General features: G+C 55.1%; 1 protein-coding gene across 2 annotated transcripts in view; it reads right to left on the bottom strand.

The window, feature by feature from the left end:
• Positions 1–1,643: 1,643 nt before the first annotated feature.
• Positions 1,644–13,087, bottom strand: part of Foxp4 (forkhead box P4) — a 57,014-nt gene continuing 45,570 nt past the window's right edge. Inside the window, exons 7-17 of one of the 2 annotated variants that reach the window (XM_038342853.2) lie at positions 12,784–12,994; positions 12,437–12,541; positions 11,760–11,847; positions 10,644–10,727; positions 10,359–10,527; positions 10,198–10,274; positions 9,421–9,522; positions 5,852–5,973; positions 4,138–4,204; positions 3,545–3,714; positions 1,644–3,231 (exon numbers count right to left, since the gene is read on the bottom strand). In XM_038342853.2, coding sequence (XP_038198781.1) covers positions 3,084–3,231; positions 3,545–3,714; positions 4,138–4,204; positions 5,852–5,973; positions 9,421–9,522; positions 10,198–10,274; positions 10,359–10,527; positions 10,644–10,727; positions 11,760–11,847; positions 12,437–12,541; positions 12,784–12,994 — 1,343 coding nt within the window. In that variant the 3' untranslated portion in view covers positions 1,644–3,083. Of the gene's footprint in view, positions 3,232–3,544; positions 3,715–4,137; positions 4,205–5,851; positions 5,974–9,420; positions 9,523–10,197; positions 10,275–10,358; positions 10,528–10,643; positions 10,728–11,759; positions 11,848–12,436; positions 12,542–12,783; positions 12,998–13,087 lie in introns of both variants that reach the window. The other variant, XM_038342852.1, reaches the window with a different exon arrangement.

Genomic DNA, 13,087 nt, shown 5'->3' with positions numbered 1-13,087 from the left:
GGAAGAAAGGAAGAAAAGAAAGAAAGAAAGAAAGAAAGAAAGAGTCAGAGACTCAGTAAAAAAGAACCCTAGGAAGGAGAGAAGCTAGACAGTGTGGAGAACTTCCTGATGGAAAAGTGACCAAGAGGCAAGGCAGACTGGCATTAAGACTAGTATTGGCCGCGGTGCCGCACATCTGTGACTTTAGCACTGGGGAGGCAGTCAGGAGGCTGGGCCGAGTCCAGCCTGGTTTCTAGACTAAGTGCCAGGACAGCCAGGGCTATATAGGAAAACCCTGACTCAAACACTAAAAAGGTAACGTGAGTTTCTAAGGTCAGTGGTCCTAGAAACGCCCTATGTTGTAGAACAGTCTTCATCAGCACCGGAGGCTGACCTACTTCTCCACACTGACAGACATTTGCCACCCTCTGGGAAAACGGGAATGCAGAACCAAAAGCCACTAGGATTTTAGTTAAAGCAAGAGAAACTGAAGTTAGACTGCTGGGAGAACTGAGTACAAAGCTGGGGGTGGGGGAAGGGTGACATCTTGTCCCTTTTAGGGTCTGGAGTAAGCAGAGTACCACTAGGAATAACTCTCAAAACAGCGCCTATTTTTACAGGGGTAGGGTAATGGAGTTGGTGCTTGGCAGTCAAGATCCCTGGATTCTCCTGGGGCTCTGGGGGCGGGAGAGAGGAAAGGAGAGCAAAGGTCACGTTAAGGTTTGACTGAAGGTGGTGTCGTGAATAAGCGCACACTGCCTCTGTGGCGGCCAGGGTCAGGTGACCAGCAGGACGAGCAGCGTGTCTGTCTGTCTCCAAGAAGAGCTGTTCCACTCTTGATGGCACACGAGAGTTCATCTCAGACTGTGTGAGGGAGAGGGGCCAGCGAGCTAGGGTTAGAAGCAAGATTGAGGGTTGGCAGGCGAGGTCGGCTGCAGTCTTTGGAGTCTCAGAAACTAAGAAGCAGCCTGTGGCTTGCAGGGCGATTGCAAATTCGCAGGTCTGGTACTTTTCTGTGCCCCTCCCCCTCGTTCCGGCTGAGCAGCTTCCAGAGCGCAGCAGGCTAACACTAGGAAGGCAGAGGACCTGCAGAAGAGGCCCCGGTGAGCAGCGTTCAAATGGGGACGTCACCCACGGACAGAACTCACCTTGGAACTAATGGCTGAGCCACTTCTCTCCCGGCTCTTCCCCTCACTCTTCAGGGTCCCGAGTGGACCAGACCATTCTTTTCCCAGCCCAGAACCACCTGACTATGTCACTGCAGACACGTGCACCCCAAGGCCAACAGTAATCGACCTGGGGAGTCACGATGCACGTGCCCACCCAGGTGACATGACAGCTGAGGTAGGCATCATGTGTGGGGCATCACACATTTAACCACAGTGGCAGAGGCCACCATCATGAGTTGTAATACTCTCCCTGACGGAGCCGAGGGCCCTGGCTAAGAGTGCCGTCAGCAACCAAACCGCACCAGGGTCTGGCACTCAGGACTCGGGGTTAGGAGAAGCCTGGTTCATGCAGGGTGCCAGCTGGGAGAGGGACCCAGCTGGATGGCCTGTGCCCTGGACACATTCACATGCCTGGCTTGCTTGCCATTCCTGTCCTTAGCAAGTCTTCTGGCTCCAAGCGCCCTCCCTTCCCTCGCCTTGGTGATACACACAGGGCCCGGTAAATAGAGGATTTTAATATTTCTGTGCTGGTCAAACGGAACACAGGTGGGGATACACGGGGAAGGCCGGGGCCCCTTGCCTCTCAGGAGGGCGGCTTGTGTGGGGTGGGAAAGGGGTTGACGGTGGATGTGGGGTTCTCAGGGTAGGGGCTGTCGCAGGGTGCTCTGGGCATCCCTGACACCCAGTCCATGGCCTTGGGTTGTGGGTCCCCCATAGGGGGTCTGTGGAGTCTCACTTTTCCAGCTCGTCTGCTGGAATCCACACTCCCAGCACGATGGGGACTTGGTCCTCTGCAGGGGTCTGAAGAGCCCCCAGAAAGCAGCCCAGGATTGGGGGCAGGATTCCTGCCCTCTCCCTTTTCCTTAGGTGGGGGTTAGAGCAGAGGGGAAGTGGGCAGGACCCCTAGACCCAAGAGGAGGGGAAGGAGAGGGTCTTGCCACCAACAGACACTGTAAACTTTGGTTTTAAACAATAACTTAAGTGGAGGGATGGCTTCCAGCCTGGGGCTGGGGTACAGAGGGGCAGGGTGCTCAGGAGGCGACAAAGGAAAAAGCCAACAAAAAGATTTGGTTTTTGCTTCCGGCATAAGAAAGGTCTTTGGTCATCCATTTAACTGGGGGGGAGGGGACAGGTGCTGAGGGGGTGAGGGGACCCCAGTGCTGGGGGGGGCCCGCAGGCTGGGGCTGAGGATGGTTCCCGCCTGGCTTTCTCCTGTACTGTGATGCTCAGGCCACAGAGGCCACCCGTGCACACAGATGTGAAGGTGCCCAGCATGGGGGTCCCTCAGTGCTTCCTCAAGTTGGGGTGCCACAGGAGCACCCGGCAAACAGGCTAGGGTGGAGGCCTGTTTTCTTCTGGGTCCTGTCTCAGGTGTGTGTGGGGGAAGGGCAGGGCACAACTTGCCCCATGCCAGCAGCTTGAGGGGCTGGGCTGCAGCTGCGTTCCCAGTCTGCTTGGCCCCACTGAGCAGGGAGCTGGGGCTGGAGAATTACAATCTTCACAGTTGGGAAAGGTCAAGGGGAAGATAAACCAGGAAGGGTCCTCTGGCCAGAAACCTCTGCCACAGCCAGGGCAGGAGATGAAGGTCAGGGATGTCAGGGTGGCTCAGCCCCGCCTGCGGGTCTCCCCTGTGCTGAGGGGCCCTGGAAGGGAGCACTGGTGGGGGAGGAGGGCCCTGCTGCTGCTGGTGGTTGGGATACAGGGAGGGTCTGAGAGGGTCCCGGGCCAAGGGTTCTGTGTCCTCTCAGGGGGCAGGGATGTGCCTGCCCCCAGGCGTCTGTCAGTCAGGTGGCTTAGGGAGCTGCCGGCCCAGGTCTCCCCCCGTCTGAGTCCCGGAAGTGCCTTGAGATTGGAGGGGCTGTAGAGTGGGGTGGGCGGGCTGGGGTCCGGACTGGGCGGCAGGGTCTGGGCTGGCCCTGCCTGCCCACCCAGCCCTTAGGACATGTCCTCGCCTGGCAGGTCCTCCTCCAGGTCCCTGTCTTCTGGAGGCCCCACGGTGCTGGGGTTGGGAGCACCCAGGGGAGGCCCCGGCCGCCTGTCTTCCTCTGCCTCAGCAGGCTCCTCTTTTACTTGCACCTGGTGGCTGATGGAAAGGGTGATGTGAGCATGTGGCTGCTAGGGTTCCCCCTTCCTCCCACAGATTCATTCAGAAGCTCAGGATCCTGTCTGCCAGGATCCCATCCTCTGAGGTCTGCCCCCCTCCCCCAGGCTCTGGGGGAGGCAGAAGTGGGAGGAATGATGGGGAAGAAGAATACAGAAAGAAGAAGGAGGGGTGGGGGAGGGAAGAGAGAACCGTGGGGAGGAATATGAGGGTGGAAGAGATCACTTGTCCATTGCAGAGGTGAGGCAGGACGGATGAGCCATCTTCCACATCTGAGGGGCTTGTGTGAGCTCACCTGTACTGAGGAGGGGAGAGGCGAGGAGGGCTGCTGCTCCCGTTGCTGGGCAGTGGCTCCCCAGGGGCACCCATGTCATCCTGGCTGAGGGGCAGAAGGCTGCTGGCTGAGCCAGGGTTCAGCATGCCGGGACTGCTGAGGAGGGGGAAGCTGCTCTCTGCCAGGGCAGCCTAGAGCACACAGGAAGGGGCTATCAGTGGCTGGAGACCATTCCCCCTTGCCAGGGCCCTCGTGTGATGCCATGCTTGTCTATCTGGGCAGTACTCCCCAACACACCCAGGCCAGAACCCTTCACCCCACCTCCCAGCTCCCCTGAAAACTGTTCTCACCCAGAAATGCTCCCCACTCCAACCTGGGGAGAGGACCTTAGCCCATCAGTGTGATGGGCTGAGGCACGGGACGCCACTGGCTGTGCTATGTCCACCCTTTCCAAACCCAGGCCTCAAATCAGAGGTACACACTAGTACAGAGGGGCAGAGGGCTGAGGCCAAGAATGGGGAGTCTTTACCCTCCTTCCCACCTACCCCCAACTACAGGGGGAGAAGGTAAGGCAAAACCAGGGGCAAGGCAGAGGGGTAGGTGGACTCAGTCACCTGGTAGCTGGCGTTTAGTGCCCCATAACTGAGGCCAGAGATCATGTTCTTCACCAGGGTGGGGCTCCTAGGGGAGAGAAGGTGAGCTCAACTCACTGGTCTACACATGACCGACTGTCCCCCCGATTCTAGGCCAGAATGAACAGATGTACTTGGCTCCTCCGCTGCTCTAGGAGAGGCTGCGGGGTTAGGGACGGGTCCTTTTCATCTCCCTGCTCTGCTCACAGCCCTGCATGGAGCAGGGACTGCCAGCCTTAGCATTGACTGCCCAAGGGAAGTAGGATCAGTACTTCCAGAACTCCCTTTTAACAGGGTGTGACCAGCCTCTCTCTCACATCACCGCCCCCCCCCCCCCCAATCCAGAGTCTCAGTCGAGGGGCATGCCTTTAATCCTAGCACTCAGGAGACAAAGGCAGACAGATCTCTGAGTATTAGGCCAGCCTAGTCTACAGTGTGACAGGAAAGGCAGAGAAAACCAGAAAAATCGTGACTAAACAAACAAACAAAAACATAAAAAAAAGAAAAAGGTCTCTTTCATAGCCCAGGCTGGTCACTGAAGTGCCATAGCTGAGGCTGGCCTTGAACTCCTGATCCTCCAGCTTCTGCCTCCTAAGCCCGGGAACAGAGCTGCACCAGCATGCCTATTTTTTGGTGTTTGGCAACAAAGTCTGATCTATAGCTATACTGCTCCTTAAATGACGTCCACTTTCTGGAACTCCTGAACTGAACCTGTGCTCAGACCTGTTCCCAGGAACACCATGCACCAAAAGGGGCCCTTCTATCCCAGAGGCTCTGGGGATGCCAAGGCTGGGGTTGTCTGCCTCTCAGAACCTCCCAGAACTCACACCGCGGGGGGGGGGGGGGAAAGCAGAGGCACCAGGACCCAGGCTGGCATGAGATGACATGGCCAAGTGTGGAGGTGGCCGCAGAGACACAGTAGGGCATTTTGCAATCTTACCCTGTACCTGCTTCTCTGCAGCTGCACAGCATGGCTGTGCTTGGTTAGAAGAAATATTGGGTGCTAAAGGTATCTTCTTAGCCTGGGGCTGGAGAGATGGTTCTGAGGTTAAGAGCACTGGCTGTTCTTCCAGAGGTCCTGAGTTCAATTCCCAGCAAACACGTGGTGGCTCACAACTATCTATAATGGGATCTGGTGCCCTCTTCTGGCGTGCAGGCATACATGCAAACAGGGCATTCATACATAATAAATAAATGAATCTTAAAAAAGAAAGAGAAAGGGTATCCAAGCCTACTTCGGGCCTTCTCTGGCAGATGGTAGGTACGGCTCTGACCTCTGACCTACTGTGTGGTGAAGCAGCTCAAACCTCATGTGATACCTGGTCCAGGACCCAGCTCTGCCACCAACCTGCTGTGTGGTTTCCTGCCAGCCCCTTGCCCTTTCCATTCAACTCTTCCTCTGTGAACTAGGGCGGGGACCAGGGTTCTCCTATGAATGACAGCTGTCACCTCAGCTCTGGCCATGCCATGACTACTATGGGAGTCATCTCCCTGTCACCCTGTCCCCCTTGATCACTCCTTAGAAGTGAGAACAGAAGCTGTCTGGACTGTCTGCCGCGTCCACACAGCTTGCCGAGCACTGGTCTCCCCCATCCTCGACACCCACATTTCCCTTTCAGGGTAGCATTTGGAGCCCAGGTGTCCTTGAGAAGCAGGGGCTGGCCTGGCCCAGCCCACCCAGTGGGGGCCCACATACCCCGTCATCTTTGGCGGTCTCCGTTTCTGATATTCTCGCTCATCCACGGTCCACACAGCCCCCTTGACGTTCTCCACACGGACGAAGCATTTATGCAGGCTGAGGTTGTGGCGCACGGCGTTCTAGGGATGCAACAAATGGGGCTCACCTTCATTCCAGTGAACACACACAAAATCCCCCCATGGTCCCACAAAGGTCCCACATTTTATGTCCTAGGGAGCAACAACCACATACCCCGCCCAAGGGCAGCAAGAGGGAGGGCTCTCACTGCCCCTGCTACCAGGAGCTCCTCACCTCTGCCTCATCTCGGAAAATGTTGTCGTGGACAGGGTGTGGCGGTACATGGCTTTATTTCTTACCATGGGAGGCAGAGGCCAACCTGGTCTATACAGGGAGTTCCAGGCCAGCCAGGACTATATACATTAGAGGCCCTGTCTCCAAAGAAAGAAAAAATGCTGCAGCTGGGGAAATGAAATCGCTCTTTTTCCTGTTCTCCCACTGGCAGCTGTCATTCCTGACTTCTGATTTTTTTTTTTTTAATGCACATTGGTGTTTTGCCTGCGTGTATGTCTGTGTGAATATGTTGGATTCCTGGAATAGGAGATATAGGTTATGAGATGCCATGTGGGTGCTGGGAATTGAACCTGGGTCCTCTGGGAGAGCAGCCACTGTTCTTAACTGCTGATCCATCTCTTCAGTTCCCTACCTTCTGATTTTAAGACCTGATTTAAGGGCCCTGGTGGCTCAGAGAAGTTGGGACACTGTACCTCAGGCACACAAGGAACTCGACTTGCGAGTTCCCATGGTCCTCACTGCCTTTATTGAAGCCCTAAGGAGTCTGAGGCTTTATGCTGTGGCTCTGAACAGACAGCTTCCTGGGAGCATAGGCATACAGTGGAGCCCAATAAATGCACGTAAAAACCAACTGCTAACTTGAAAGGACAATCTAAAGTCACAGCTGTAAAACAACATGAGAAGGTTACCACCACCTTCTCCTGACGGGGGAACTTCAGAAATTGAAGTCACCTGGTTGGTAGGACACATGGGCGGGTGGGGGGTTGCTGGGCCTAATTCCCTCCGGAAGCCCGGGTGAGGGCCCTGATCTACCCTTCTCCTGTCCCCAGGTCCCTTGGTCCCACCTCCCTAACTCTCTGCTCTCAGTTTTTCTGCTTCCCACCACCAGTCCCAGCCCTGTCCCCATTACCTGTCTCCCATCAGCCTCCTCCACTTCACCCCATTCCTGTCTCCTCTTTACATTTCTAAACGGGGAAGAAAGCGGGCAGGGCGGGCAATGGGTGCCCCTGGAGATCCCCTCTCCCTCTCTCCCATCCAACTCTTGCCTCTTGCAACTGGCCCGATTTCATTACCAATTTTAATTTGCCTCTAATTAAATCCTGTGTATTTTTCCGACTCGCTTGCTAATCCACGAGGGAGGCGGGCGGCTGGAGTGGAATCTCACGGAGCGATAATTACAAAGGGCCTAATCACGCCGGGGCTCCTGCCTCGGAATAAATTTGCCCGCATTACGGGGCTCCGATCCTCCGCTTTGCAAATGAGAATGACCCCAATTTCCGAGGGTGGCCTCGCCGGGGCTTTTTTCCCTCGTTTCAAAGCCTGATTCGTGATGAGAGACTAATTCGTTACGCTGAAACATTAACGGCAATTTAAGGGGTCTGGCGGAGGCTGCGTAAACAAAAGGATGGGCCCACAACACAGGCCCTAAGAGGGGATGGACACGGGAGGGCTGGTGGGGACCACTGGCTTGGCAGATGGTAGCTCTGTCCCCAAGAAATGGCAGCTGGCCTGGCCTACACCCACTTCTAAACCTGGATGCCCTGAGCCTGAAGTAGAGGCATTATCTATGGATGGGGGCCAGACAGGGTGGGGATGGGACTTAGAAACCCTCTACTTTATTGTAGAGGAAGATGACCTGGAGGAAGTGCAAAATAGGTGGAACAGGAACAGAGGGAAGAAACCACAAGCTTTCCCCCAATACATGAATGAAGTTTGGCTGCTGAAAAGAATTCTCAAAGACAATGCGGCTCTCAAGCCATCATAGTCTGACCGACCAGACGTGGTAGTATGGCATCCCTGGGCAGTACAGGTAGCAACACGGGCCCCCTGGGTATCTGGACCAGTGTGTGTGAGAGATGAAACAGAGTCGGAGGCCAACTGACCAGATGTTTTAACATGGTCACTGAGAAACCAAGAAAGCCATCTGACCATCTTCTACATAGAAACTAGGCTCTATACCGTATTAAATTTTAGATGACGTGATTGTATCACTTGTAAAGCCTGCTTTCCGACCTGGCCTGGAGGTTGGAGGCGGGGTCAGGTGGCCCCAGAACATGATGTTGGCTCAAACCAACGTGATGTTGGTTGTGGTTGCCAGGAAGTGACATCACTCATAGCCAATCAGAATGGCTGCCCCTGCCACATAGTCTCTCTAAGCTTTGGGAGCTTGGCATAGGAAAGGGAAGATGATATGAAAGGTCCTTCTAGTAACTTTTTGTATATTACCAAGGTGGAAAAGGCTGGGCAACCGCAGACCGTACACAGGGCTTGGTGGTACACGTGTTGAGAGACAGGCCACACTGTGGGAGAGGGTTCGTTTCGCTGCAGTTTTTTCACTGGCCAGCAGGGGGACCCGAGAGCTAGGATACAATTCTGAGTTCTGAGATAGGGACGCTCTCTCCAGTGTTCAGACTTCACGAAGGGGCCAATACTCCTTCCTCCTTAATTCAGATACCACTTTCCCACCTTGCTGCACAGTGAAAGTCAGACAAAGTGTGCACACGCATACCTCGTCTTGACTAAAGAATGGTTTAGGGTCCCAGACCACATCTGGGTCTTGCATTGCTCTGGTCTCCTAGGAAAATGCTTATGGCTGAAAGTGTTAAATTTCTAATTGGATAGAGACAATTATCTCCCTGCTACTGGTACATGGGTAGTGTGTGAATGCCCATGTGTTTCCCGGAAATGGTCCATGGGCTTCAGTTCACCCATGTATTTGGGCCATACACCTGCAACTCCTCCGGGACTTCATACTTTAGTTTGGAATCTAGACCCATGAAGCACCTACAGATTCAGCCCAGGACCTGCTGCCAAGAATGCACCCTTCTGCTGTCCTGCTTCACGGGGCTGGGTTCTTTGTACCCTGGAAGTACCTTAGGAGAGGGGGGTGATTTCTTCTTAAAGTGACAGCACAAGATTGGCCAAAGTCACTAAAAGCAAGTCCCTCTGTATGCCTAGCACACACGGGGCTGGGTTCTATGCCCGGCACTGCCTGACAGGGTGTGGTGATGCACACCTGTAATCTCGGCACTCGGAGTTGGAGGCAGGGTTTTAAGACCAGCCTGGGCAATGTGGCAAGTCCCCGACTCACAAAAGGGCCGTTATGAATACTCCGCACCTCCTGCTAAGAAGTGTGTGTGTGTGTGGCTGGGGTGTCTGTGGCCCTGGTGGGATAGTTCTGCAGGACTGTTGAGGGGACAGACTGTTAGGCAGCCTGGGTCTCCATGGGATGTGGAGGTCTAAGAAGCGAGGATGAGGGGAGGGGCAGGCCTCACCTTCCAGGTGGCGGTGTTTCTTCGGAAATAGGCGAACATCCTGGTAAACCAGTTATAGATCTCATTCAGAGTCAGCTGCCTATCTGGAGTTTCCAGAATGGCCTGAAAGCAAGGAAAGGGCAAAGAGACCCTCAGCTTACTCCTGGAGGGCTCAGAGCCCTGTGTTTTCGCCCCTCTCTGTCACCTCAGACATAAGGAGAGGAGACCCGTTGCAATAGGTATGAACCAGATGGGTGGATACAGGACCAGAGAGAGGTGGGCTGGGCGTCCCAGCAAGGCCAGTGAGCTAAGAAGGGCTGAGGATACTGGGAGCCCAGCTCCAGAGTCTGTGCAAGTGCATGCAGGACACAAGAGCCTCTGCTGGGGTTGGGGGTGAGGGAGAAACAGGGCTCCATATGCCCTATCTGGAAGAAGCGAATGAGCACCGTTCTCGAAGTGGCTGGGAATTTATCCTGATTTGGGCAAAGTGCACCCTGAGAATGGGAGAGAATGCACACCTATAGGAAGTCCCGGAGAGCAGACACATGTGTCAGAGTATGTCCATGTGTTTATAAATATCATGTGAGCATTAAGAACATGAGGGTTATGGACAGGAGAGAGGAAGGAGGCTGAGTGTGTATATGAAGAAATGAGCATGGTACTGTGGATACAGACAGCAAAAATTAATGGGAATATACTCTGAGCTGCAGGCAAAAGACCAGATGATAGGGGCCCAGAACCCTCTTGGAGGTTATCAACTAGCTTGCCTTCCACACCCCTCCTGCCTTCCACACTTACCTGGCGGATAAGGGAGGCGTAGGTGAAGGGGGGCCTGACATCAGCATTCTTGTAGAATTCATGATTCTGGGCCAGCTCTGGGGAGACAGGCAGAAGGTGAGGCAGCCAGACCAGGGACCTGCTCGGGGGAGGGAATACCCCTCCCTCCACAGCAGCCTCACCTGAGGAGATGGGGGAACAGAATTTGTCGCTGCTTCTCCGGCGAGCAGGGCCCCCACTATGCAAAGATGCAGAGCCCAGGCCAGGGGGTCGCAGGGGTGTGACAGGGGCAGCCGCTGAAGTTGGGGGGTGCACGAGGCCATCTGGGAATGAGTCTGCAGAGATGGTCACCTTGGAGAAGGAGGAGGAGTGAGGAACTGGGTTCAGTGGTTAGTAGTGGGGAAGGTGCAGAGAAGAGCACCAGGGAGCTGTCCCCTGAAGGCATGCAGGGACGTGGGGGAACTCACTGGCTGGCTGAAGGGCTTGGGCTCTGATGGCCGCATGTGCAGATGGGCCATCATGGCCTGCAACCGCTCACTCTCCTTGGCGAGCTGGGAAAGACACAGGCAAAGAGGGGCATCGTAAGGGGAGGCAATGGGTCCTTATCCTTAGATGTCGTCTTCACCAGAGTACTCCCCAGAAGGCCCCGACACTACACATACTCTCACTCACATACACACACTCACACACATACACACAATCAGACACATTCACATGTACACCTACATACACATTCACACATACAATTGCACACACATACTCTTACACACAATCACATGCACACTCATTCTCTCTCTGTTACACACACACACACACACACACACACCAAACACACACAGAGGTGTCTGCTCCCCCTGTGTCTCACTTCTGAAAACTTCCTTTGGCCCTCTGAACCTCCACACCCTCAGGGTCAGGATGTTGACACCCTCTCCTGGCTCAGACTTTACTACTCTTACACATGGGCAGCCTTCTTCCCATCAGCAATGTGCCCTTTCTCCCCAGGGAAGGCAGAATCTGTGGCTGAACACCACCCCACAGCCTGCCTGGTTCACTACTGAAGAGGTATGTGGGAATGGATGAATGATTCACTTCCTCCATTCACAAATCTGACGCTTCTTTTACAACCACCCTCTTCATAGAGCGCCCTGTTAGGAGCCAGGTTAAACGGGGATGGCTGATTGACTACTAAGGACTCCACACAGGAGCCAGAGTATCTGGTTCAAATCCCAATTCCTTCATTCACTGAGCGGCCACTTGAAAGTTCCCATGCTCTGTGCCCGTGTCACTTGGGGATGGTGTTAGTGCAGGCATGGTGGGCTGCTCTGAGGACTCCTCAAGCTACCTAGATGGCGGAGGGAGCATGGCATGAAGCAGTTCTGTACACTAGCCACTCACTCAGCCTTGTATTTACATAGCATATAAAGCACATAGCCTCAGACAACTCACCGGTACTCACCCCACACTATGTTAACTAAGACCCATTGAATGTAAGATGTTGGCTCTGACCACAGGACCCTCGCATGACACTGCCTGCCCTGATGGGCAACGTTGTGTGGCCCTCCCCGCACACCCGTGGGTCACACCTGGATCTCCAGCTGTTGTACCACCTGCATCTGCACGCGGCACTGGGCCGTGCTCCGGTCATCCAAAGCGTGTTCTGTGTTGAGGTGTCTTAGAGAGGAGGAAAGCAGGGAAGAGAGTGAGCCCTGGCTTGTCTTACTTCACCTCTGCCACCCATCCCCCACCCCGACTGTCAGCCAGTCCTCAGCCAGAAAAGCAGACAGAATAAGAGAAACGAAGAAGAGAAAGGGTGGAACAAAAGGGGGGGGGGAGCAACTGAGGAAGCTTTCTCCTCAGCCTCCTTTGATGTCTTAGCTAAAACTGGGCTACAGAGAGATCTAATTGCAAATGAACTAATTAAGTAAACCTCTGACGAAGCGTGAAAACAATTTGTTTGACCCTGATGCAGCAAGGGTCCGGGAGACAGCAGAGTTAATCAGTCAGTGACGGAGCTTGGCACTGTGGTGGCGGCTGGCCGCCTGCTGCCAGCCGCCTGTCTGCCTCCCACCCTGCCTGTCCTAGGCTGGCCATCACTCTCCAGGATGTGGAGAGATAGGCTTCCTCCACTGACACCCCTGTTCTGGGGTGGGAGGTGTTGGGGGGTGGGGAAAGCAGAGGAAGAGCTAGGCCACCCTGCAGCTCCACTCAGCTGGGACATGAGGACTGCAGGTGACAGTGGGAAGGGCTGGGTGACACCTACTTGATAAACTGGCCCAGGTCTTCACACAGGGTCTCACAGCCTGGCCACTTGCATTCTCCATGTCCATAAAGGGGGTGGGAACTGGGGGTCTCCTCGTGGGAGGAGCTGGAAAGGGACGAAAACATTAGTGGTCAGAGCCCGAAGGCCCCTCCTCAGCAACCCTGGGTCCAGCTTTTGTCCTACGGCTGGCTTCCCATTCTGTACACCAGAGGGAAGAGATAAACTCCTGCGTCCCTGAGCTCCAGCCCTCCCTCCCTCTCAGACCCCACCATGGCTCCACTCTTGGGGCTCCAGGCACAACCCAGAGCAGGGCCTGGGCACGTGCTATGCCCTAGGGCCATCCATACCTGTCTCTCCGAGATGTGAGCACAGTGGGCTGTCCGTTGGGTAAGGGGTGGTGGGAGAGAGGTGGGGAGACCTTGGGGGGGCTGGCAAACGAGGTAGCAGTGGCAGCTGTGCTGGCCAGGTCCAGCCCCTCCTGCCTGACGCTGTCCTCAGCAGGCTGCCCTGGGGCACCCTCGCCTTTCCACAGCTGAGGCAGGTCTGTCGGGCACACGGCTGCTGCAGGAGAGAGAGGCTGGCTGGCTGGGAGCACAGAGCCTGTGCCTCACCCAGGGTCTGGTGAAAGCTGCGGGGTTGGGGGCGGGGGTG

Source organism: Arvicola amphibius, chromosome 9 (genome assembly GCF_903992535.2).
Source record: "Arvicola amphibius chromosome 9, mArvAmp1.2, whole genome shotgun sequence".
NCBI classification, from domain to species: Eukaryota; Metazoa; Chordata; class Mammalia; order Rodentia; family Cricetidae; genus Arvicola; species Arvicola amphibius.
This window is presented reverse-complemented; position numbering and strand designations above follow the sequence as displayed.